Consider the following 25,889-nt stretch of genomic DNA (forward strand, 5'->3'; position numbering starts at 1 on the left):
TCGGATTGTCTGAGCGATGGCCTGATGACAGAATTCATTTCGTTCGTCGTCGTTTAGACGTTTCAGTTTAGAGTCAATTCCAGCGAATGGATCAGGATCCAGGAATAGATCGCCGGTCGAGGACGAGGATGAGCTGTCGTATAAATCTTGCTCTAAGGTTAAAGCTGCTTTCATCGCATCGCATTGGGCGCATTTTTTCTCGTATAACGATTTTAGTTTTTTCAGCTTAGATTCGAGCATGCGATTGGCGTATTTTAGGGTCTTACTGCGGAGCTGTTTTTCCAAGCTGGATCGTTGGTAGTGTGTATCGATCAGGTGGTCTACTTCGGTCATCGCGGTTTTGTACGATTCGTTCATGAGGGAGTGAAAAATACGTACGAGGGTACGAGAAGATAAGAGGAGTTGATACGAACGAGGTTTGAACAGTCGTTTGGTGCAAGATGAGCGAGTATTTTGGAGATTTTCCATGGTAAAATAATAATTTGAGTTTTAGAAGGGATTCAATTGAACTTGGGGGTTCGAAAAACGATCTCGTGAAGTAAAAATCACCGGACTGAAAGATCCTACCATTTAATCGTCCTTCCTCCCCACCAGCATATTAATCTCCCTTGCCTGACCAGAATGCCATTTAAGCTCGTCGTATACTCGAATAAAATGGAGGAAAAATACAACAAAAAAAATTATTTCAAAACACCACTCACCTTAACATAATGGTAAGTTCGATATCATCGCTGAGTCGATCCAGTGCGACGGTACCTTCGACTCTGACTGCATTAATTTTATCACGTAACGTTTGATTGTTGGCCACCGATTGATGACGTTCTTTCAAAATATCAAATATATTGGGCTGTCTTAAAAATGCCACCACTTTGTCATTATATGCTGTAGGAATGTTTAACGTTAACGAAACGATGCTTGAAGCTTGAGGTCTTGGCGGAACGACTGGAGCCTAGAAATAGAAAAAAATTGTCTTAGTTGATCATTTCTCTAGAAAGTAGGAAAAAATAAAAAAAATAAAATCGAAAGAACTACTAAATAATTCGATAAAAATGGTCGATATTTTTTGGTAAAAGAAACGGAGAAGAAAGAAAATTGAAATCAGTTGAAATGTAATGGCCAATGTTAGATTAGGCAACCAATCTAACACAATTGCCAATCATATTGCATGCTATTGTGGTTTGAAGGGGAGATATTGACATTTTGGATTGATTGGAAATCAAAACCTTCGAAAAAAGAACCGTTGAAATTAATATGTACTTCATCAATTTATCACAAACCCCATCAATTTCAAACTTCTTACACCCCCTCCCTCCCAACAACACAAAAAAGTCCTATAAATAAAAAATGTAAGCTGTACTATTACATTTTCAAAATAAAAAAATTGATACTCTGAAGCAAAATATTGTTCCCCGAAAAACTAAACTTTGATGAGTAAGAAATCAAAATGAATGTTTTAGAGCTTTAGAGCTACAGGGAGTTCAAAATGTACACCAATCAAAAAAAAAAAACCTTCCAAAATATTCCTCATGCAATAATTTTTTTAAAATCAGACAACTTCTTTTCTTTCAATTATAAAACAAAAAGTCACATCAATTTTTTCTTTCAAAGAATTAAATTTTAAAAAATTTTAAAAAATCATTTAATTACCAAAGTAGAATTTGACTGATGCAGAATTAAAACTGAACAAAATTTCCAAACATTTCAAGCATAAATTTCTCAAAAACCGTACAATTTTCGAAAAATGTAAAGAAAACCACTCCAACAAGGTACATGAAGTTGAGAAATCGTAAAATGGCCTAAAAATGAATTTGAAATTCTTCTAAAATGCAGAAAAATTTTTTCAGCACTAATATTATAAAAATTTATGAAAATTGCTGTTCAAATTTCCAACACAATAAAACCAGCTCAGAATACCAACTGTAAGTAGTTTCAACAAATTCGTAGAGAAATCGATGAAATTTAAATAAATTGGAAACGTTTGAGATTTTCTTGACATGTCATGAAACAGTCGAGTAATTTTGCTCGGAATTTATGTCATTTTCTGAGTGAAAAAAATTCAATATACTTATACTTTTTAAAGCCAAGTCTTGATTTGAGCTATCTTGAACATCCTAAATGAAATAAAATTTTCTATGATTTTACAACATTTTTAGAGAACTTTTGGATTTGAATTCATTTTGTGATAATTTTCAAAAAATTGGTTGATTTCAAAAATTTTAAAACTTCATTTACAATTTTCAAATTAAGTTTGTAATTTATTAAACGCAATTTCCGATTTAAAAAAATTCTTATAAAAAAACAAAAACAAAAAACGTTTAAACTCTACGAAATATAGAAAAATTATTCGTAAATAAAATCGAAAAAAAAATTCCATGAAGAATGCAGACAAATTTTCAAAATTTCAGCTTTAATCAATACAGTAAGTATGTTTAAAAATCCAAAATAATTTTTAGAAACATTTGAAGAGTGATATTCCAAAACTCGCTTTGTCCATTTTCACAACTTTTCAGGAGAGAGGAAAAACAGTTTCCCTTTAAACGGGTAAATTGGCTTTTTAGGCGAGTTTAGCACTTTATTTGGGTGGACTTATGATGTAGGAGTGTAGGTATACATTTCATCCACTAAATACTGCTGAAAAAAATTTCAATAAAAATGGACAAAGCGCGGTTTGGAAAATTATTTTTTTTTTTTAATTTTTAGTAAATTGGCTATTTAGGTGAGTTTAACACCTCATTTTGGTAGGTTGATGATGTAGGAATGTGAGTTAATACTTCATCTACCAAGTACCACTGCAAACCCAACTTTGATAAAAATGGACAAAGCGAGTTTTGGAATATCACTCTTCATTTGAAAAAAAAATCGCTAAAAGAAGAAAAATTTCCAAAATGCAATAAAAAAAATTGAAAAAAAAGATTTTAGTAATGGGTGAATTTTAGTTGTAAAATCACACTTATTTTGCTTCACAATTACTACATAAATTTGAGAAGTTTTAATCAAAAATTGTTTGCTAAAAAGCAAAAAATCGTTTCCGCATGGGCTCGTACTTGATTTTTGCAAAAGAAACGTAAGTAAACAACTAAAAAATCTTGTAAAAGTGAGCAAAATGTCACCAAAAAAGTGATAAAATGCCAGCAAAGTATTTCAATGCAAAAAAATCGCCGAAAAAAATAAAAAAGAACATACTTAACAAATTGAAATGTTTTAGTTTTTCATTTCAAAAAGTAGAATTACATATTTTGAAATTTTTGGGCAAAAAAGCGAGAGTTTTGGGTAATTCAGCAACAAAGTAAAAATGTTCACGATTTCTGGCAAAAAGCAAAAATTCCGACAATTTTAACAAAACGAAGAGCTTTTTGGAGATTTTTGAAAAAAATAGAGACTTTTAAACAATTTTTGAAAAAAAGTGAAACTTTTTGGAATTTTTTGCAAAAAAAAACACAATTTTTAGCAATTTTACCAGAAAGTGAGAATTTTTAATAATTTTAGGAAAAAAACAAGACTGACAATTTTTTTTCGGAATCTTCGACCAAAAAGTGAGTCTTTTTTCCTAATTTTTTGGTTAAAAGGCGAGACTTTGGGTAACTTTTACAAAAAAATTGAGACGTTTTGGAATTTTTTTGTGAAAAAGCTACAATTTTTAGCAAGAAGTGAAGGTATATGGCAATTTTGATAAAATGTGGGATTTTTAGCATGAAATCTAATCAGTCTGAGGATGGCATAATTTTAAATTTTGATAAGTATTCTACGCACTGATTTCAACCCTTCCAACCCTTCTTCTCCGAAGTGAAAAATTCGACCGGTGAAATAACTCATTCGGTGTACAGTAAGCGTATCATTATCATATACAACAACAACAACAACATCAACAATAAACTAAATCCATCATCTAAAAAAATACATCCAAAGCTAAATCAACAATCGCATCGAATCGTGCAACAAAAATCAAAATCGTAAGTGTACGAAAGAGGGAGGAAATTTGCTTCTAATTAAGCGACTACAATCAAAAGCAACGCAACGTGCAACGATCGATTGATCGATTCAGTCGTTCGTTATCCGATTGCGACACTTACACACATAAAAGGAGGTCGTTCACCGGTACTACGACTCCTTTCTCGTCGATTATGCTGTTTAACACACCACACCAGCAGCGGATAAACACAAGGATGCGTTACCGGTATACGAGGATCGATATACGTAGTAGATTTAGTCACGTGATCGATGAAGAATTGCTAACACGTTAAATACAATACGGCGAATATTAAAATACATAAAAATGTACATAGAGACAGTTAGTTAACAGGATGTCTTTTTTCAATTTTTTTTTTAGTAAATCGACTCCTGAATGATTACAGATACTACGACGTAGTACGTTGAATTACCTTTCCGCTAGCGTCCATTTTCGATTCCCATCCTCTTGGTAACTTTCTACTTTTATCGGCGAAATAGTTGAGGAATTTGATCAAATCGACGTTATTCTTGTATTGGTTATATAAAGATAGATCTTTACGTATTCTAGAAACCATATGCTTTAGCGTTTGGTTTCGCGTATAAAACTGATAAGCGTCCTGTCAACACACAAGCGTATGAGAAAAAAAATCCACACACACGACATTCCTCACAGAGACAAATCCTGCCTTTATACGTACTTGATTGGATCGTAAGACCGCCTGAAAATCCGGTCTGGCTAAGAAATCCATACCGGGGTTCGAATGATGATCTATATCAGCTTGCGTTCGACGTACCGTGGTTACAGTGGTCGACGAAGACGACGTCGACGAAGGCACCAATGCTCCGTCTTCTTGCTCCGAACGACCGGTAATCGTACGACGAATACTTTGGTATCTGCGATAACGAAAACAATAAAATATCATTAATCAGCACTGCCTAATCGACTCATATATACGTAGTATTTCCGGTGTAGTCCGTCGTCGTCGTAGTCGTCCATCTATACCCGAGCGAAGCAGAAGCCGCAGCCGCCGACTACCTATACGAATCGCTGATACACGAGGTCCCAAACTACTCGTATACGAACGTATAAATTATGAGTAAGTTATTCGAGGCATGCGGACGGAAATTCCACATAATATTATGCTTATCGCGAGGGAAATGTCGTATTAAAAGTACACCACGCTACCTTCGAAATATACGTAGTTTGCATGACGTATAGGAATCTATCGGACGAAGCAATTTTTTTTTTTTCAGCTTTACTTGAACAACTAGACTTCTTCTCGATGAAGATATACACACAAATAAACGTCTTCCTATTTCTAAAAATCTCCAAAAAGTGAAAAAACGTCAGTAAAATATTTCAATTTTAAAAAGTTATATTATTTTGCAATTTTTTTGGTAAGAAAAGCAATACTTTATGACAGTTTTCGACAGCAAAGACCGAAATGAGAATTTTTTAAATTTTTGGCAAAAAACTCAAATTTTAACAAAAAGTGAGACTTTTGGAAAACTTCTGCAGAAATATACTTTTTTTTTGAAGTTTTTTCGGAAAACAACAATTTTTAGCTTTCTAGCAAAAGACAAAAAATTCTGTCGATTTTGAGCAAAAAAGCAAAATTTGGACAATTTTAGAAAAAAATACGATTTTTTGGAATTTTTTTGCAAAAAAACCACAAATGTTAGCTTCTTTGCTAAAAAACCAAAATTTTTGTAAATTGTTGAAATGGCGAGAATTTAGGACAATGATTAGCAAAAAGCAAGTCTTTTGACGAATTTAGCAAAAAGCATGAATGTTTGGCAATTTCTGCCAAAAATTTGAGACTCTTGAACAAGTTTTGTAAAAAATGATAAAAATATGATGATTTTTGGAATTTTATGCAAAAGAAACAATTTTTAGCAAATTTTGCAAAAAACAAAAAATTCTGTCAATTTTGGGCAAAAAAGCTAGAGTTTTGAACAATTTTTGAAAAAAATGCTATTTTTTAGAATTTTTCACAAAAAACGACTAATTTTAGCTACTTTACTAAAATACAAAATTCTAGTCAGTTTTTGAAATGATGAGAATTTTTGACAAAAAAACGACAAATTTCAGTTAATTTACTAAGCAACAAAAAAATTTTGTCAGTTTTTGAGACGGCGATAATTTTTGATAATTTTAAACAAAAAGCACGACTTTTTGGGCAATTTCTGTTGAAAAGTGAGACTTTTAAACAACTTCAGTAAAAAAATGATAATTTTTGGAATTTTTTGCAAAAGAAACCATTTTTAGCTTTTTTTGCAAAAATAAGACATTTCGTCAATTTTGGGCAAAAAACCAAGATTTATGAACAATTTTTGAAAAAAATGCTATTTTTTAGAATTTTTTGCCAAAAACGACAAATTTTGGCAATTTTGCTAAAGAACAAAAATTTTTCTGTGTTTGTAAAATAGCGAGAATTTTTGACAATTTTTGAAAAAAAAGCAAGTATTTGACAAATTTAGTGAAAATACGACTTTTTGGGAATTATTGGCAAAAAAGTTTTATCATTTTCATCAATTTTTGACAAAAAGGCGAAACTTATGAGGAATTTTTTAAAAAAAAGTGAAGACTTTTCAGCAATCTTTCTACGTAGAAAGCCGGATTTTTTGTCAAGAATCTGACTTTGAAAATTTTAGCAAAAATCAGGAGGACTTTTTGTTAGTTGATTAGGGATCAAAAAAGTTCAACTTTTTCGTAATTTCTGCCAAAAAAATCTACACTTTTAGACAATTTTTAAAATAATTCAACTTTTTGGATTTTACTCCCAAAAAACCGACAATTTTTAGCTTATTTGCTAATAAGTAAAAATTTTTGTCATTTTTGAAAGAACGGAAATTTTTGACAATTTTTAGCAAAAGTCGAGACTTTGACAATTTTAGCAATATTTTGGAAAAAAAAAGCAAAATTTTTTAGCAATTTTGCAAAACAGCGAATTTTATATTCAGGGCATTTATAGGCATAAAAATATGATATTTTTTCGCAATTTTGATTAAAAAAGCGAGAAAATTGAATAATTTTGAAAAAAGAGTGGATTTCTTGAAATTTTCTGCAAAAAACGACAATTTTTCGTCATTTTTCTAAAAAGCAAAAGCGAGAATTTTTGGCAATTTTTGGCAAAAAACAAGAATTTCGGATAATTTTTGAGAAAATCCGAGACTTTTTTTGGAATTTTTTGCATAAAAGCTACATAGTAGTGCTAGTTCAAAAATAAATATTTGACCAATCTGTTAATTTCCAAACAAAAATTGAAACAAAAAATAGAATTTCAATTGCTCTTGTGGATTCAAAATAATTCCAGTTCAAAAAATTCTCTCGTCAGTCCATCCAGCTTAATTCTGTCGAACCAGACAAATGAGAAATGACACAATTAGCGGAGTTCCCTCGCGAATACCTCCTTCGTCTACTCGAAATTTGGCACAAATACTACAGACTGGGGTTTTCCACACGCGTACACACATTCAGAACAAAAATAAATGATACATGGCCGGCGGCCAATTGACGTAATGTCCGGCGATGGCGCGGCGGCGGTTGCGGCGACGGCGACGCAGCGAGCATCCAACGATACACATCGGACACCTACCTTCTGTCGAGTTGCATTCTTTGATGATCATTGGTAACAGACTGCGATCGATTTTTACTAGGTCTCTGCCAGGTGGTGGTACGATTGGCGTGATCTATGTAGAATATTCTGCCATGACTATCAATACGAGCCTCCCAATCTGACAAACAAGAAATAATTATTAATTAAAATGAAAACAGTCTCATCCGAAACAATAATAATTTCGCCAACCAACGAGTCCACTTACCCGGAGGCAATCGATCCCCATCCGGTAACAGGTCGACTCTTTGCATTCGGGTATTTTCGGAAATAGACGGCAGTCTCATCGTCCTCCTTCTTAACGACTGCGAAGATGTCTGAGCATCGCTATCCGATTCCGAAGAGCTGACCGCCGGCGGTGGACCGAGGGCAGCTTGCGAATTGCCAGTTGACGACGTACCAGGCTGAGAACCGGAGGTACCATTACGAGCATTGGTGCTGCCATCGTTTTTGAAACGTCTAGCGTGATGAGTCGGTGTAGGTGGACACTGCAGATCGCCTCTGTGCAAAAACTGCGACATGCAGTTATCCGGCGGATGGCTGATTTGTCTCGACAGTAGCTTATGCCCCTTGAACGAGCCGGCTGCCGAAGATTGGCCGCCATCTTTGTACGCCTTAGTCGATTCGAATTCGGATTCGGTGCTGGAACTGCTATAGTCTCGGTATCCTACTTCGGAGAAGGCTACGCCCGAATCTGAGGTAGGAGTCGATCCGGAATTATTGCCGCCGCTGTTGGGCGATACCGGCGATACCGAGGTGAGCGTCGATTCGGGTACGTTTAGAAAACACGAGGTGGCTAATTCTTGACCGTTTGTCGTCGCCGTCTGATGGCTCGGGTACTTTGGTGGGTTCGGTGGTCGAGTATTAGCGTTTAGTCTAATATCACAGATTTGACTAGAATGATTAGCTGACGCGTTTATCGACGAAGATTTGGCGCCATGGCCGGATCCGAGTCCGGTTCGAGATGAGCTACTATTATTACACAGAGCCGCCGTCATCGAAGCATCTCCGCTGACGAAAAGTTCCGACTCCGGCGTAGCCAACGGAGCCGCGTTCATTAGTCTCGAATCGCCGCCGATCTGTTCGTCGATGTCGATGATTTCGAACGGAAACGCATCCTCCGGATTGACGAGCTTTTTCGGCCTAGGAGGTATGGCCGGTACTTCCAAAGGATAGAAAGGTTTATAGTGACGGGATACCTTAGGAGGTGAACTAGTACAGTGTTCTAGAGCTTTTGTACGTTCGAGCGGCCGATGATGTTTCATATGGTATGTAGAACGAGGCGGTAAAGGAGGAGGCTTCTCCGAAGGTAAGGTCATCAATCCGGCCGTCCGGTCGGTTCGTTCGCGATTCTTGTTCTCGGTTATCGTATCCGATGGATCGATCCAAATACGGTAGTATTTCTTGTCTTCGGCCGTATCCAAGAACTTTTGCGTCGACTCGTGCGAATTCCACGTGGGAAATTCGATCTGCGTTCGAGCCGAATCCGAGCCTTCCGAATTGCTTTCGTGGTCCGAGGCGGCGACGTTGTTGCGAGGAATACCGTTCGGTAACGAGGATTTTTTACGTAGCAGTCTCCAACCTGAAAACAGAAAACGATACGTGGATTAGATATGATATGAATGAAATCGTATTAAATTAAAAATATTCTCCTATTCACCACACTTCTGAATAAAGAGTATTTTAAAAAGGATTCTAAGCCAGAGAAACATGTTTGGAAAATCAGACAAAGAGGAAAATTAAAGAGCATCCAAAAATACACCATCAAGACAAATTTCAGAGATGGAATTTAAATTTTCAGTTTTCAGCGAATTTAAAAAAATTTAAATTCGGACCATTTCTCGTGAAAAAAAAATCAAAATTAGGTCAAAGGAGATCGAAAATCGAACTTCTCAGTCTTTCGTACAAAGTTTTCAATTTCCCATTTTTGTATCTTGAAATTTCTGCCAGTTCACATTCAGATTTTTATGAATTTTTTGAAAAATGGAAAATTCAAAAACCAGCTAGGTAAAATTCTAAAAAGGGGCAAAATTTGAATTTTTGAAAATTCAACAAAAATCAAAAAATCAATTTCAGCAGAATTTTTTTTAACGTTTCAATTTTTGGTGAGAGAGAGAAGGGTGAATTTATTCGAGACAAATCGTTTAAAATTTCTTCATTATATACTTTTTTAGAGAGAAAAAAAACAAGAATTTTTGAATATTTTGACCAGATAGGATTTTTTTTACAATTGTTAGACAGGACTTCCTTACAATTTTGGTAGAAGAGAAATTTTTTGAAACTTTGAAAACCAAAAAAAAAACTCTTTTCAACTGAGATAAAAAAACAGAACTTTTCTTCAATTCTGGCAAAAAAGCAGAATTTTTTGCAATTATTATGGCAAAAAAACAAGACTTTTTTAAATCAATTTTGACAAGAAATGATTTTTTAAAAAATTCTAGCAAGAGGATAAAGATTTTAGAAATTTCCAAAAAAAGGGAAATTTTTAGAACTTTTTTAAAGCAATTCTGACAAGAGAAGCAGACTTTTGAAATTTTGAAAAAACAAAACTTTTTTTTACAATTGTGACAAAAAAACACATTTTATGCAATTTTTGCAGGAAAACCATAGAACTATTCAACAATTTAGCAAATAAGCAGAATTTTTTGTGATTGTGACAAATACGACTTTTTTTTGCTATATTTTGACGAGAAGAAAAATTTTTGGCAATCTTTACAAAAAAAACGATTTTTTTGCAATTTTGATTTTAAAAAATTGCAATTTTTCCAAGCGACCAAGAAGAGAAAATTGTTGACAATTTGGACAAAAAAAATAACTTTTTTGCAAGAAAACAAAATTTTGGCTATCTTCACATGAAAAGAAGAGGATTTTTTGGCAATTCTTCCAAAAAGAGTAAATTTTTGGCAATTTGGGCAAAAAACAAAACTTTTTTGCAAAATTGTGACAAAAAAGTAAACTTTTTTTTGGAATATTTGAGACAGAAAAGCAAGATTTTTTGACCATTTTAAGAAGAAAGGACTTTTTTCATTTTTTAATTGTGACAAAATGAATAAAGCACTACTTTCTTTCGCAATATTTTGATAAGAAAAAAAATTTTGGTAATCTTCACAAAAAAAACAGGATTTTTTTTTGCAATTTTGATAAAAAAAAATTATATAAGGATTTTTTGCAGTTCTTCAAAGAAGAGAAAATTTTTGTCAATAATGTGACAAAAAAGCAAGACTTTTTTGGAATATTGTAACAAAAAAGAAAGATTTTTTTGGCAATTTGAGAAGAAAAAATACCTTTTTTTTCAATTTGTAAGAAGAGAGAGCTTTTTTTTTGCAATTTTGGAAAAAAGTAAATAATTTTTGTAAACGTCACAAAAAAGCACGACTTCTTTTCGTAATATTTTGACAAGAAAAAATTTTTTGGCAATCTTCACAAAAAGAGAGGATTTTTTTGCAATTCAAAATTTTTTGGCAATTAGCGACAAAAAAAAACAAAATTTTTTTGCAATAAGATCGTGACAAAAAGCAACACTTTTTTGCAATATTGCAACAAAAAAAGCAACATTTTTTCAGCAATTTTGAGAAGAAGAAAGGACTTTTTTCAATTTGTAAGAATGAGTTAGTATTTTTGCAACTGCCACAAAAAGCAGAACTTTTTTGCAATTTTGGCAAAAAGAGGGCACTTTTTTGAAATTTTTTCAAAAAAGCAAATTTTTTTTGTAATTGTAACGAAAAAGAGCACGACTTCTTTTTTTTGCAATATTTCGACAAGACGCGAGGTTTCTTACAATTTTGGCAAGAAGAGAGGATCATTTTGTAATTTCTGCAAAATATTAGGATTTTCGTCTTAAAATCAGAGAACAATTTCGAATTCTATCTACTGTCATATAGAAATTTCATCACTTCGTAATCTAATTCATGGGATTTTCAGTACTTCACTTCGCAACACCAAATCGAATGAAAGTACCTATAATGACTCACTCTTTTCACCCACATGCCACATACATACATAGTGCGTAAAAAAAAAAGAAATACACTCCGAGGAAAGAATCAAGAGTAGGTACATATAATAATGAAGCCCACTCAAACCCAAAAAAAAAATGTACCTTTTTTACGATATTTCGCCGACGAAGACTCATCTTCCGATTCGCTCTCCGAACTGTACCCGTTCTGCTTGTTTCCCATCAGTTTACCAGCAGTTTTGTCGCTCTTCTGATCTTTCTTTCTGGTCGAATCCTTTAGAGATTTTTTCGAAGATCCGGCGTGTTTATCGTCCGGCTCTTTTTGGGCTAGTTTATACGTAGACTCGAAGTCGACCGGTTCCGATTGAGCAAAACACAACAAATTGATACCGTCGTAATAACGAAAACACAGCAGTTTATGACTTTCTGAAATAATACAAACCAAACACAATTCCGGTATATTAGCACTAGCAGTACCCACATATGAGTAAACGTACATTTCACTCGCGTAATGCTAAAATAATAACAACCAACTAACGTGGTATACGTGCATATTAGGTACACATAAACTATCGCAGGTAATCGGTTTCACTACCCAGGTATTCTATCGTTTCATTAGTCGTCGACTGACTGACGTGCGATGAGGGAAGCAGGGAGAATTGAACGAAATTGATCACATTACACATGCAACTAAGTAGAATAATGTGCTCGTAATTCTTCGGTTCGACTCGATTCTTAAAATCGCGAAATTTTGCGACGAAAAAATTTACCTGCTCGAGTTCTCGTTCGGAGGTAATTTAAAATTAAAATGAGAAACATTTTTTTTCTTACCGAAGCATGTACGCTGGTATTTATTCACTCGAATACTCTATTAATCGTAATTATACGCGATTATTCGTCAAAATAATGCGAATACGTTGCACTCGACTCGTAAAACATTATGAATGAAGAACGATTTCATTCATTGACCGACGCCAACGTTCCACAAAAATGACTGCGACAATTTTTTGGGGAAAACCGGCGCGACACCACTATGCTGAAAATTCGTTCGATGGAAATAGTATTTAAATCGACGAAAAAATATCGAGATGAGATCAGTATCGAATGATGAACGATGAAAGTGAAAAAAATAAATCATCAAAAATTACCGACAGACAAACGAACGAGTTAAATTGAAGTAGAGCTCGAAGAATCACCTGAATAGCTACTCAATAGACATCATTACAAGTATTCCACTAAAAGTAGCTATTAAATTACTAATAAAAAAAAGCACAGGGAAACGACATTAAAAGCTGATAAAATAATAGATAAAATCGACATTTCCTCCGAATCTGAGAAGATGTGACAAGTACGAAGGGCACATCGAGTCATAGGTACGTTATTGTTCCATGATGAATTGATGACGAGAGTAAGTACATATTTCAAATGATAAAGAAAAAAATTTATCAACGTACATATTTTTATGCTGAAAATGGAATAATTCGATGAAAATAATTTAATATCGCGAACCTTCGGAAATCATTCTCAAAATCGAGTTTGGGAAATTCACAGGATACGAGTATTACTCGTATTATCGTTACTCGTAATTACTATGTGATTCGTTCATCAAGGATAGAAAAACCAAAAGCTATCGACGCGACGTCTCATTCATAGTATTTTTTTTTTACGAGATAAGATAAATGTAATCATAATTATGTACATATTATGATATCCCGATATCCATCTACACCACATTATGACAATTTCTCATATAGTTAACTTAGCTGATCCTGATACAGAGTCACCATAAACGATTAGAGCACCTACCCCCAAAGAAAGAGGATAAAATTCAAACTTATTTCAAAATTTAATAAGAAAATTTGGAATCCGTATTTAAAATTATCAGAATTATTACGCATGTTGCAAAATCATCAAAGAAACTTGTATACGACACATTATCCTACATAGAACAGGGTGTCTAACAAAACTTCCAAACCAAAAAAAAATCATAATTCTTTCATGACCTATTTTTCACATTTTTACCGCATGAAAATACTCCCCCCCTCCCCACTGTGAGGAGTTTTTTTTTAGTATTTTCGTTTTTTCATTTTTCCCCCCATTTTATTGGATTTAAAAAAAAAATTCAAATGTGTTTCGAGCAAAATTCATGACTTTCATGACCGTTATAGACAACCTGTAGTATAACAAGATGATAAATTTCATTAAAATTAGATATAAATCAGTCCTGAAATTTACAAACATTCTAGTCTGATTAATAAAAATGCACTCAAGAATGCTTCGTTTAAGGGTGTTTGTTTTTCAAAAACCAAAATTTTAATATTATTTTCATTTTTTGATTTTTGAGAATTTCAAAAAATTCAAATCGCATTACGTAATTAGTCAGGAAAAACTCATTTGACTCCTCGAATCAATTAAAGATGGATTTCAATAATTTCAGAATTTCACCGAATTTTAGAATTTTCCAACCTTCATAAAGGACTAGAACGGATAAAACCCGACAAAAATCAATGGAAGGTTGCAGGAGACTTATTAAATGAGTATGCAGATAATGAATTTCGCTCAGACGACTTCTACAATTTTTTTTTGGAATTGAAAATCCTGAAAATCCGCTGAAGGCTTCAGAATTATTGAAAATCATCACCGATTGAATCGATAGAGATCGAAAATTGTATATAAGCCAAAGTTTATAATTCTAAGTATCTCAATGTAATGTGGAGGGGAGGGGGGAGGGGTCAAATTCAAATTTCCAGCAAACAAAGAAAATTGTTTGAAATTTTTACATCGTAGTCTATTTTTATGCTCATTCCAGCCTTTTCAGAATTATTCTCATTCAATCAAAGCATAATTCTGTCCACTAAAATTTCAGGTTTTTACCTCGATTTGATGAAATTTTCATCTCTTTGCCTTTGGTGCAGGAAATAAGCTGAAATTAAATTTTCAAAAATTCACAGAGTTTTTCAACACCTAAATTTCTATCTAATGATGTATTTTTTGATGATTGCAGAGCTTGTATCCCCTCCCCAAAAAAAGCTCAATCACAGAAATACTCTCCAGACCAAGCTACCAACACAAGTCATGTTTTGCCATTCTCTGTGTTGATAACAGGGAGCTAAATAAGTTACATTCGAAAAATTGGACCATTCCTCCTTCTTCAAGCTGAAATAGTTCGAATCACAGCAGAAAATGATTTTTTTTTTGAAAAAGGGGGTACCTGTTCTGAAGTGGCAAGGTTCGTCTAGCTACAGATTTCAAAAGAGACTGATTTTTTAAGGGAGGGGGAAGGGCGAGTTTTGATCCAAAATTAATTAAGCATTTGAGCAAAATAAATAACTTGAGATTTTTTTTTGATCAACCATGTAATGAACATTTTTGAAAAAAATCGTGTTTTTTTCCCTACCCGACCCATTTTGGGAAAAATGATCCAATTTGGCCAATTCCAAAAAATAGTATTCGTACTTCTGCTTCAACTATGGCATTAGCACTACCGTAGAAGTCTAAAAAAAAACTTTTAAGGTTCTACTGAACGGTTGAAAATTAGCAAACACTAATTTTTTGGATGATTTCGAATTTTGAAAATATTTTTTCTCGAAAATTAAACAAATGAAGGGTTTAATTCCAAGTCGGCCTAAGTCCATTTTTTCCGTTTCGAGAAAAACACAAATAAGTGTTTTTCTCGCCCTTCCGCTTCAATAATAAATGATGTGATTATATGGTTGTGAAGCTTGATCTTTCTGCTTTAAAGTACCGTAGTGGTATTTTTTTAATTTTGTGTATTTTCAGCTCCAGAGCGCGTCAAACAGTCAGAAAAAGCGGACTTAGGCCCATTTGGAATTATCTGATGTTAAAAATTTCGAAAAAGAGCTGAAAAACGCGTTTTTTCAAAAAAAATTCACGAATCATTAATTTAATACATTTCTGAAACAATTTCATTCGAAGCACCTTCAAATTTTGTCTCTCGAAAATCGTTGAAAAACTTGAAAAAAAAACCGGCACAACCGCACTTGTATACAAATACTCTTAAAAAATGTATGATTTAGGCCACTTTGGAATAATCAGCTGTTTTTTTGAGCCGGCAAAACAGCGCTCCTGAGCGAAAAAAGTAACGCCAGGTGTTGGGACAAGGTGATAAAGGTGTTAACCGACCTGTACCACCAGATGGCGCTGCTAACTCAAAAATGATAAAAATGGACTTAGGCCGACTTGGAATTAAACCCTTCAAATGCTAATTATGCCCAAGCGTTGAAAGATATCTTTTCTGAAACTGGGGGAATATTTTTCAATGCAGTGGTACCAGTTTTTTGGCCATACTACAAATTTCAAAAAATGAAGTACATACAATTTATTAAATTTTTTCGAGTTTTTGAAATTGACAACAAAAGCCAAAAAATAGATATCATCACTTTTCGAAATATTCTCTCAGTATCAAAAATGACATTTTTCAATATTTTGGCGGGAAAAAACACGATTTTCCCCAAAAATATTCCCTCTTTGAGAGCCCATATTTTACCTCCTGGTAGTCCTGGTACAGCTTCGAGGTTGAAAGTTTTTCAGGGTGACTTTCAACTTGAAATGAAGGATTCTACCGAATTTGGTCAAAACCCCTTCAATTTTTTCCGCAGTTTACCCCGATGTGTCATAAATTTGTAAAAAACTAATCAAGTATACTTAACTGGAAAAGGATCTCAAATTTCGACCAAATTTTCAAAAAGATTTCAAATCATGAGATGTGTTTTCTGCAATGTTTTCAATAGTTTTGATTCCACCCCTAGGTACTATAAATCTTCCTCATTCACTTCCAAGTCTCGGGACAAAAAATGAAAAATCTTAAAATTCACAATACCTATTTACCATTTTTTACTCAGTTTTTTGCTCTAACCCCCTTCCCTCTCTTCTCGAAATACAAATTTTCAACCAAAAATATTACGTACCTAGCATATAGTTTTTTTAATTCATTTTTCAAGGAGCTAATTTTCAATAACTTAATTTCAATTTTCTCCCTTCGAAAATTGGATTTCAACCCCCCTCCCTCCCCCCTCCCTGATGATTCCAACCTGCATCCAATCATAAATATACAAGATTATTGAGCAGTTGTACTGCACATCGAAGACATTCTACTGTGGTCAAGTATTCCGATAACGTAAAAAACCGTACCTTCGTACTTCCAGAAAAAAAACCACCTCAAAAATACTTGACAATGAATTAATTTCTTCGCACAGCAGAATAATTCGCACGCTCTGTTTGGCACTCTTATACGAATAATATTGTGCAATGCTGGATAACGTGATTTTTTTTCTTCTACGATCTTTTTAGTTTTCGGTTAAAACCCGTCATCGTCTCGGATCATCAGAAAAAGTAAACTATTTTAATAAGGTACTTCCTTCTTTTTTAGGTACGCGTAAGTATATTACAACTCGTTGTACAGGAAATGACAAAATTGTCCTGCGTCCCACCATCATCATCGTCATCGTCGACGACTTCTATAAACTCGCTTAAATGAGCTACCAGCTACCGCGAGCCGCTATACAATGGCATTTCTCTACATTTTACCGCAATACGACTTACATCAAAATTATGATTATGAGGTTCGTGTACCTCTCGTACCCTCCTACCTGTATCTCATTTTACTCCTACTTACGTACATTCGAATCGTAGGTATCATTTTGGAAATTAAACCAGATAAAGGTCTTCGCGAATTCAACTACGAATAGGAATGTAGAAGGTACTTACCATGACTAGATGGAGGTTGTTTTTGATAATCGATCAACCACATTGCTGTACCTCGTTCCGATAGTTCTCTTGAGTAACGAGATAGATAGTTCAACGGATCCTTTTCATCTGGAACAAATAGAAAAAAAAGAACATTGGTATGGTAGCGATATTTTTAGAAGAAAAAAAAATCAAAAAATTATCAACATTCCCCTCAAGTACCTTCACCTTCACATCAATTTCTTAGGAAATTGGTCAGAAATTCGCAAAGATGGACAATGTACCACGAAAATGGCAAGTTTTAACACCTCAACCTCCTCATTCCGGGGGTGAAAAAGAAAATCGCCGGATGCCCTTGAAAAATTTGAATTTCAGCTCCAGGCAGATTGGATTTTTTGGTACTTTCTCATCCAGTACACCCCCTCTCACTTCTTTTTGAAATTTTGAGCACTGCGGCGCAACGCTCGTTAAAACATCGATACTAATTTAGCACATAGCACAGCTCTTCTCGGTATAAGAAAGGTCAAAACCGCGCTTCAACTACCTGGATACCCGAAAGAAAAGCTACACAGCGAAAGATACACAGGCATACTCGACATCAAGACACAAAGGGTCACGAAGAGGAGCGAATTAAGGTGTACCTAAATTTAGAATATATTTTTTTTTTTTACAAAAATAACGATTTTTTTCCTTCTCGTTATCTCGGACTCGATGAAACAGGTAAAAAGTATAAGGAAAAAACAAACAAAATTGAAAAAAGAACACAACAAAAAATAAAAACGTGTAACGGCGGAGGATGGAAGCGCGACGAAGGCAAATTTGAGTAGAAGACTAAAGACCCTTATAGTATACATCGTTGGCCTTATACGGAATTGAAAGCGCAGCTTCTGCGACTACAACGGCAGCAATACAGATGTTAACGTGCAAATGCTAAAGCGCCTTTAAGCTAAATTCGTCGTAATAACTAACGTCGACAGCGCAATTTTCTCGCGTGAATAATTCGCCGCCGCACCATGTTCTGCTTGCTCTGAAAGGTATAAGCCTTGACTCGTCTCGGGCGTGTAGGTTTTCAGTTTTTAGAAGGTAGCTTTTTTTTGGTATTTTTTTTTCTATCTCTGTTCTTTGATTGGTCTCGATTCCGGTCTTCATTCGTTCGAAAAAAAATACCCAGACCTACTCCTTGTCCTTGTTGGTATATTGGTAGGATGTTCCTTCGTTTTGTTTCCTGAGATTCTTTTTGTGCGAAGAGATTGTGAGGGGGAGAGGGGAGGGGGTGCAGAAACAGAAAGGGATGAAAATACGTGGAAAGGCGAATTTGTTTGCGACACCTCTGCCCTCGTAATAACGGCTCAAATACCAGATAAAAACGGAAATTGTGGGTTGTAGGATCACAAAGATAGAGAGTTTTCAACAAAATATCAAAACCAAAACAAGGACCTAACAAAGACCTGTAGGAGGATATTTTCATGATAAAAAATAGGCTTAACCCCTCCTCCCCTCGCCCCATCAAAAAATGTTTACAAAATTAACAAAATAATAAATGTCTCAAAAATCATCATTTCACCATCAAAAAATTATTTCAAAAACATCAAAAAACAAAACAATGAAAATGATCAAGAATCCAGCCATATTATAATTTGAAAAATTCAAAGGAAAAAATGACTTTTTCGGACAAATAGAACTTTTTTTTGACTACAAGTAAGTACTTTTCCTGGCAGGAAGGACCGAAAGAACCTGTTGGGACACCCTGAGAACATCTCAACCGCAGCCTAGATCACTCAGAGTTCATTTTTCAATTCAGTTTCACGACAAATTCAAGAGATTCAAGGATGAATGGACCCATTCATTAAAATTCAGACATGTTCAAACTTTCCCTCAAGCCTCAAATTACCTGAGAGGATGAAAATTGTCAAATGAGTACATTCGGAAATGTATTGAGTTCCATACATAATTTTGTCTCTTTTTACCTCATAACAGGTTGGTGCATTTTTCAAAACATACAATTTTTACCCCCCCCCCTCTCACCCTCCTCTCCATTTCGAATTGATCTCCGAGAGGCATAAATTTTACGTATTGTATTCATTCAAAAGGTATTTTCATAAAAAAAAGGTCCACTTTTAAATACGAAGATACTTTTTCTCACCTCCCCGCCACGCATAATCGCGAGTTTGTAAGTTTATAGCAGAGGCGGGGAGGGGGGTACCCTGGAGTGGATGTACCTTTGAGGGTTTCAACTTTTTTAACCCCTTTAAATCTATTTCTAGTGACAAAAAATCGAAACTCTTCAACTTTCGCAGTGATTTGAAATTCAGCTTGAAGTCCTCTTCACTCCAAAATGATCTAGAAGGGTGAAATTTGCCAGATTCCTTCGGAGATGTGCCTTTAGGTGTTTCAATTTTTGAACCTGCTCACCATTTTTCAATTTCAAACATAAAAGGTTGATAAACATAATATTAACTGAAATTTTCTTGTGGTTGTACATCCACTTTTCCAAAATTTGACGGGTGGGGGAGGTTGAGAAAATTCAAAAATTTGATTTTTAAGGCGTATGTTTCAAAATGAGACTGATAAAGTATTAGCAGCTGGCTAAAATTTCAATTTTCAATTTAAAAACATCCGTTTTTTTGTCACATTTTCATTTGTTGATTAAAATTTGTAATTTGTACATAATATTTTTGTTTCATTTTTTTCACAACAATTTTTGCAAGTACATAGCATTTTATTTCAATTTTTTCTTTAAATGGTATTTATTTCTTTTAACGTAAAATCAGAAAAACGAAACCAATTTGATGAAATAGAAATCCAAAACCAAAAATAAAAAACTCTTAAAACTAAATCCAAAATCAAAAAATACACGAAAACCACACCCGCCCCCCCCCCTCAAAGAAAAAGAAAATGGATTTCTCAACCCTGGATTTAGATATTGGTACATTTTTTCGACCCTCTTGATTTCAAATTTTAACATTTCACCCAAAAACCAACTGGCAACCCTCAGAGGGAGGGTCTACAGATGGAATAAGTTACTGAATATTTTCAAGTGAAATTTCATCACATTCTAGCCCAAAACTGAACTGGTTAGATTCAAGTGTTTTGAAACGACCTGTAAGTGGCCTTAGCTATTGGAGATTGGAGACTGGAGAGACCTAAATTGTAAAATAAAAAAAATTATGAGACAATTTAAAACCAAGCGCCCTTTAAATTGCCTCTTTAATCGTAAGTGAAATCATTAATATTACAAAAATTCAATTCAGAAGTCAAAAGCAAAGAATTATGGTTCTTAGATCTTCACCTTGGATCTATCTATAGTTGGATTTTGCACCAAATTGTGATAAAATTTGAGATAAAGAGGTAAAAGAAACCCAATTATTTAGATTAGCTCACTAAAAAATATTGGAGGTTTCAACTTCTGTCCCTTCCCCTTGGGAGTCATCAGTTGCATTTAGACTAGAATAATTATAAAATTCGAAATCAGGAAGTCAAAAATATGAATATTAGGATAATCCACTTGAAAATATCGAAAATTCTTTTGCCTTTTTCATTGTTTTTTTTTTCGGAATACCTGATGCCTTTTTGGGGGTGGGGGAAGGGGAGGGGAGGTCATTGTCAGGAAAAGTACAACATGAAGAAGGTTATTGCCTGAAAAAATTCTAGCATGAGGTTACACACTCTTTTGTTTTTTGACCCAAACTTCTAAATTTTATTTTATTCTATCTTTACTTGATGGACACTCGTTTTAATATTAAATGACGCATCCAAAACCCCCAAAAATCATACTTTTGGAACTTGGGGGGGGGGGCGTAATGACCATTTCAAATTTTTTTGCTATCACAGGTATCAAGAATATCGATCAATACTTATTACACATATTCATATGATTCATTTTTTTGCAGTTGGCACTTCTCATCGTCAGCTTTTTCAGCTCACAAAAAACCAGCATTCCAGAAAACCTCTCCGCTCTTCTATAATACACAAAAATCACAGATCTACTCATACAACTGTCAGCGGATCAGCTCATAACACGGCGTGTTTATTTTTATCCATGCCTACCTTCTCCGCTTAACTCTTAACGAAGGTTTTTTTAGTCTTGTTACCTGCAGCTGTTAACCATTCGGTGGCTTTTGGGTTTTGGAAACCGATGCACATACACTACATAGTTTAGAAAAAATGTATTACCATGCACATTTGTTTCAACTGGTAAACGTCTCGAATTCTTAAAATAAACATTAATTTCTTACTTTCAGTTCGACTGCGCGCGGTATATGTTAACAAAACTGTACGACAAATAGTTCTTTTCTTTTTTTCTCTCTTTCTGTTCGCATCCATATAGATATTCCATATTACCAGCGATATTGTTCGAAGAAACATCACCGCCAGTCGACATCCGTTATTCACTTCGAAGTTCGGCGCGGCTGTGAGGCGAGAACTCATTAATCTCTTCGTTAACCAACCCTTCACTTCAGCCGCGGTGCAGAGGTTTTCAGTCACCTTACTCATCTGCGTTATTCATAATAATTTACGCAACTATGTAGACGATATATCTCCTATAGTCATATTTTTCTATGTCTGAATCGGTTGTTCTTATACTCTTGTACGGCTAGACAGCCTGGTTACACCTTACAAATTACCTCTGCCTCGTGTCTCTACCCCTTCTCTAAGGTATAAGCGGAGTGAATTTTTCATTATTTCGGCTCGTGTTGGAGTGCGTACGTAGTAATACGTATGTTGTGATTAAAACGAGCAATGCTGTTACAGTGTTCAAAGTCAGCACGTGTTTTATTACGTATTAAATTAGCTGGTATGATGATCTAGTGCACGAGTGCAAAGCTATCATCACGGTGTGTTATAAAATAACCTTTTCAACTTTGCATACTCGAGGGAGATATGATCGTATATCAAATCCGTAGGAAGGTACTCAGCCTGCTATTAGGTACCATTACCATTAAAATGGAAAATATACTCGTATTCTTGATCAGTCAGAACAGGCTTTTAATGTTCCAGGTCGAAAAGGAATCCAGTGATTTTTGGAAAGTGCGTGGTCCGAAACCTAACTTGAGTTTTATAGATTTTCGACGAATTTTTGAAAGTCCAAAATTTACTATTTTCGGTGATTTCTGTTAAAGAAAAAAATGATGAAAAATATTCATTTTATTCAGTGAAAAAGATGATCCTACTTAGTCCTGAAACTAATGCCAACCCCCCCAAAACCGAATTTCACCGCGATTCTGGTTATTCTGGAGACTCCAGCACGATTTTTGATTTTTCCAGAATGTGTGGAAATCATAATAAAAAATATTCATTATTCAGTAAAAAAAAAGGATGATAATTAGTCCTGAAACTAATGTCAACTCCCCTAAACCGAATTTCACCGATTCTGCAGGTCATTCTGGAGCCTCCAGCACGATTTTTGTTTTTTCCAGAATGTGTGGAAATCATAATAAAAAATATTCGTTTATAAAAAAAGATGATAATTAGTCCTGAAACTAATGTCAACTCCCCTGAACCGAATTTCACCGATTCTCGTTATTCTGGAGGCTCCAGCACAATTTTTGATTTTTCCAGAAGGTGTGGAAATCATAATAAAAAATATTCATTTATTCAGTAAAAAAGATGATAATTAGTCCTGAAACTAATGTCAACTCCCCTAAACTGAATTTCATCGTTTCTGGTCATTCTGGAGCCTCCAGCACGATTTTTGATTTTTCCAGAAGGTGTGGAAATCAATTTGAGCAGCTATAAAATCAAGTTGTAGCTCATTTTCAACCATGTTAAAAAATTATTTACCCACATTTTGAGCTATTCTGGAGACTCCAGCACGATTTTCAATTTCGAAATTTTTCCAGAATACGTGGAAATTAATTTGGGTAGCTAAAAATCGAGTTGTGGTTCATTCTCGACCTTCCAAAAAGCTTTAGGTACTCACATTTGAGCTGATTTCCAGGCGGCCACTTCAATTGAGTTTTCTCGACCAAATTATTTACTTACAAGGAAACCTCTTGAGGTGTCACACTCCGATTTGAACGGGACCGCGATTTTTGGAAAGAGCATAGTCTAAAACCCCCAAAACCAAATTTTCAGCTGCCCCAAGTTCATTTTTTGATTTTTTGCGAATTTTTGAAAATTTAAAATTGATTGTTTTTGGCGATTTATGTTTTTTTTTTCAAAAGTACGTACTTGATCAGTAAAAATAGTCAAAATAAGTCCCAAAACTAATATTATTTACCCAAATCCAAATTTTACCATTTCCAGCCATTCTGGAGCCTCCAGCGCGATTTTCCAATTTCTCCAGAATTTTGAATTTGCTCCAGAAGGTGTGAATACGAAGTTGGGCAGCTAAAAATCGAGCTGTATATTACACACGGCCTGTTTAACGAGTTTATCCACATTTGAGCCGATTTTGAGAGTGACACCTCAAAAGTGGCTTTTCGACCAGCTTTTTTCAAAATTAAAAAATCCAAAAAATCAAAAATTTCCCGTTTGTGTGAAAATTTTTGAAATTCACGTGAATCGCTGTATTTTGTCCAAAACTAACCCCCTCAAATCCAAATTTCCAGCCATTCTGGAGCCTCCAGCGCGATTTTTCAATTTCTCCAAAATCTTGAATTTGCTCCAGAAGGCGTGAATATGCAGTTGGGCAGCTAAAAATCGAGTTGTGTATTATACTCGACCTGTTTAACGAGTTTATCTACATTTGAGCCGATTTTGGGAGTGACACCTCAAGAGTGGTTTTTTGACCAACTTTTTTCAAAATTAAAAAATCAAAAGATAACCGTTTGTGAGGAAATTTTTGCAATTTTCATTTCAACGGATTTTCAACAGGGAATAAAAACTAAGTGTTCACTCTTTTCTGGGAATGATTTTCCCTGACTTTTACAGGTTCTCCAAGTTTTCCAGAAGTGTGGACACCCTGAATAAAAAAGAATAAATTTTTAGTAAAAAAAAAATGGTCGGATTTTAGGTGAAAAAAATTACCATACATTTTCAGTGAAAACGTATGAATTATTGGTGAACAAAATGTGACCACTTCAGCGGGGGGTAGAGGTAGATTGGTAGAAAAAAAGACAGTTTTTGGTAAAAAAAAAAACTACTTTTAATTCATTAGTGAAGAAGCATTGATTGTGAGGAGAGGGGAGGGGAGGTGTGTGATTATCATTGGTGAAAAAAAGAGATATAAAATTTCCATTCCAGAGAGAAACCATGATTATAACGAAAAATGTAGCAATTCTCCATCAATTTTTGTCGATCCCTCTCCCTCTTCCCCGTTGAAGGGCACGCGAGCAAATATTTTGAAAAAACATATTTTCAAAAATCAAAACATAGATTTTGCTACAAAATTCTCAACTGTGCTAGTGACAATTTTTCATCCGTCTAACTCTAACGTAATGTACAAAAGTTGCTCATTGAAACCGATAGAATTCTCTGATATCGTATTTCGAGCAATTTTATCGCCAAAAAATTGAAAATTCCACAAGGTTACAGCGTGGCTTTTTTCATTCATATTACTTATCGACATCGTGGTTTTCCTCTCATAACAACCTACTATCAGAATTAATGAAGGGGTGAAATGAATAAGGGCTGAAATCTACAAGCAAACACAACGGATCGTATACTTCTTGAGAATTTCCCACCAATTATATATCAACATGGCGAATTTTCTGCGACATCATCCCTTCACTTTGTAGTGATGGGGGAAAAAAAATTAGTAGAAGGGTAACCAAACCGATACTTCATTTCCACGCGACCAAGACACACCTTCATCATCGAATCTCAACACTCGTCGATTCGTCAATCAATGTTTCACGATAGTGAACCGCGACTCGCGAACAGTTGCGGTTGTTCCCAATGCTTGGCACATTCGGAACACGTCAAATTAGTCAGAAATAATTTCATAGCGATGACATCCTGTCGTAACAGATAGACCGGCAAAAGAGGTCTTCGCGTGTACAAATTAAATAACTTCCGACCGTCGTCGTCGTCGATGTTTCTCGTCCGCCCCCGCACACTGCTCTCAACCGAGGAAGAGAAAAAAAATCGCCCATTAGCTCACTTCGGCTTCTCCCTGCCGATCTCTCACTCCAGATCGTTATACAAACAAGCTTCAAAAATACCAAAAGAGGAAAGAAAAAGCAACCCTTATTCCGGCCGTGATTTATGTTTACACAATACCACCATTCGTAGGATCACATCCGGTTACACGTACACGCGGCCAAATGCCAATCCGACCATAATAGTGGGCCTTGTCAAAGGCACACCTTTTTCAGGTAATTCAACGGCGAAAGGCGCTAATTGGGCGGCCTGTTCTGTGCGCTGCGCTTCGGGGTTCATCGTGTGCGTGATGCACTGGGTGAAAACTAAAAATGTACATATGCGATGACTGGCATTTTACATGCGTCTTTTTTTTCTCTCTTTTTCTCTAATAATCTTCGTTTTATAGTCTCCCGAGATCTCTTTCTTTGGTAATACAACAATAAACTGGTTCCGATCCGATCCGATCCATTCCGTAATCATTATTACGAGTTTCTTTGCAAACACGCACGCAGCGCATATGCCAGCAACAATAGCTCACAGACTGCATCTGCGACCGTATGTGTGTAATTTTCTATTGTCGAATTGACTTTTTCCTTTGCAAACAACCCACCCCGCCGAGGGAGATCTTCCGGCCGTTTCCG

General features: G+C 34.9%; 1 protein-coding gene across 4 annotated transcripts in view; it reads right to left on the minus strand.

The window, feature by feature from the left end:
• Window positions 1-25,889, minus strand: part of Hecw (Hecw ubiquitin protein ligase) — a 96,019-nt gene that overhangs the window by 22,468 nt on the left and 47,662 nt on the right. For 3 of the 4 annotated variants that reach the window (XM_065365119.1, XM_065365121.1, XM_065365122.1), the window contains 8 exons: window positions 17,245-17,352; window positions 11,662-11,943; window positions 7,774-9,147; window positions 7,548-7,686; window positions 4,647-4,842; window positions 4,380-4,565; window positions 4,071-4,229; window positions 702-949 (listed from right to left, as the gene is read on the minus strand). In XM_065365119.1, the coding sequence (XP_065221191.1) occupies window positions 702-949; window positions 4,071-4,229; window positions 4,380-4,565; window positions 4,647-4,842; window positions 7,548-7,686; window positions 7,774-9,147; window positions 11,662-11,943; window positions 17,245-17,352 (2,692 nt within the window). The remainder of the gene's footprint in view (window positions 1-701; window positions 950-4,070; window positions 4,230-4,379; window positions 4,566-4,646; window positions 4,843-7,547; window positions 7,687-7,773; window positions 9,148-11,661; window positions 11,944-17,244; window positions 17,353-25,889) is intronic. The other variant, XM_065365120.1, reaches the window with a different exon arrangement.

Source organism: Planococcus citri, chromosome 5, assembly GCF_950023065.1.
Source record: "Planococcus citri chromosome 5, ihPlaCitr1.1, whole genome shotgun sequence".
In the NCBI taxonomy this organism is placed as follows: domain Eukaryota; kingdom Metazoa; phylum Arthropoda; class Insecta; order Hemiptera; family Pseudococcidae; genus Planococcus; species Planococcus citri.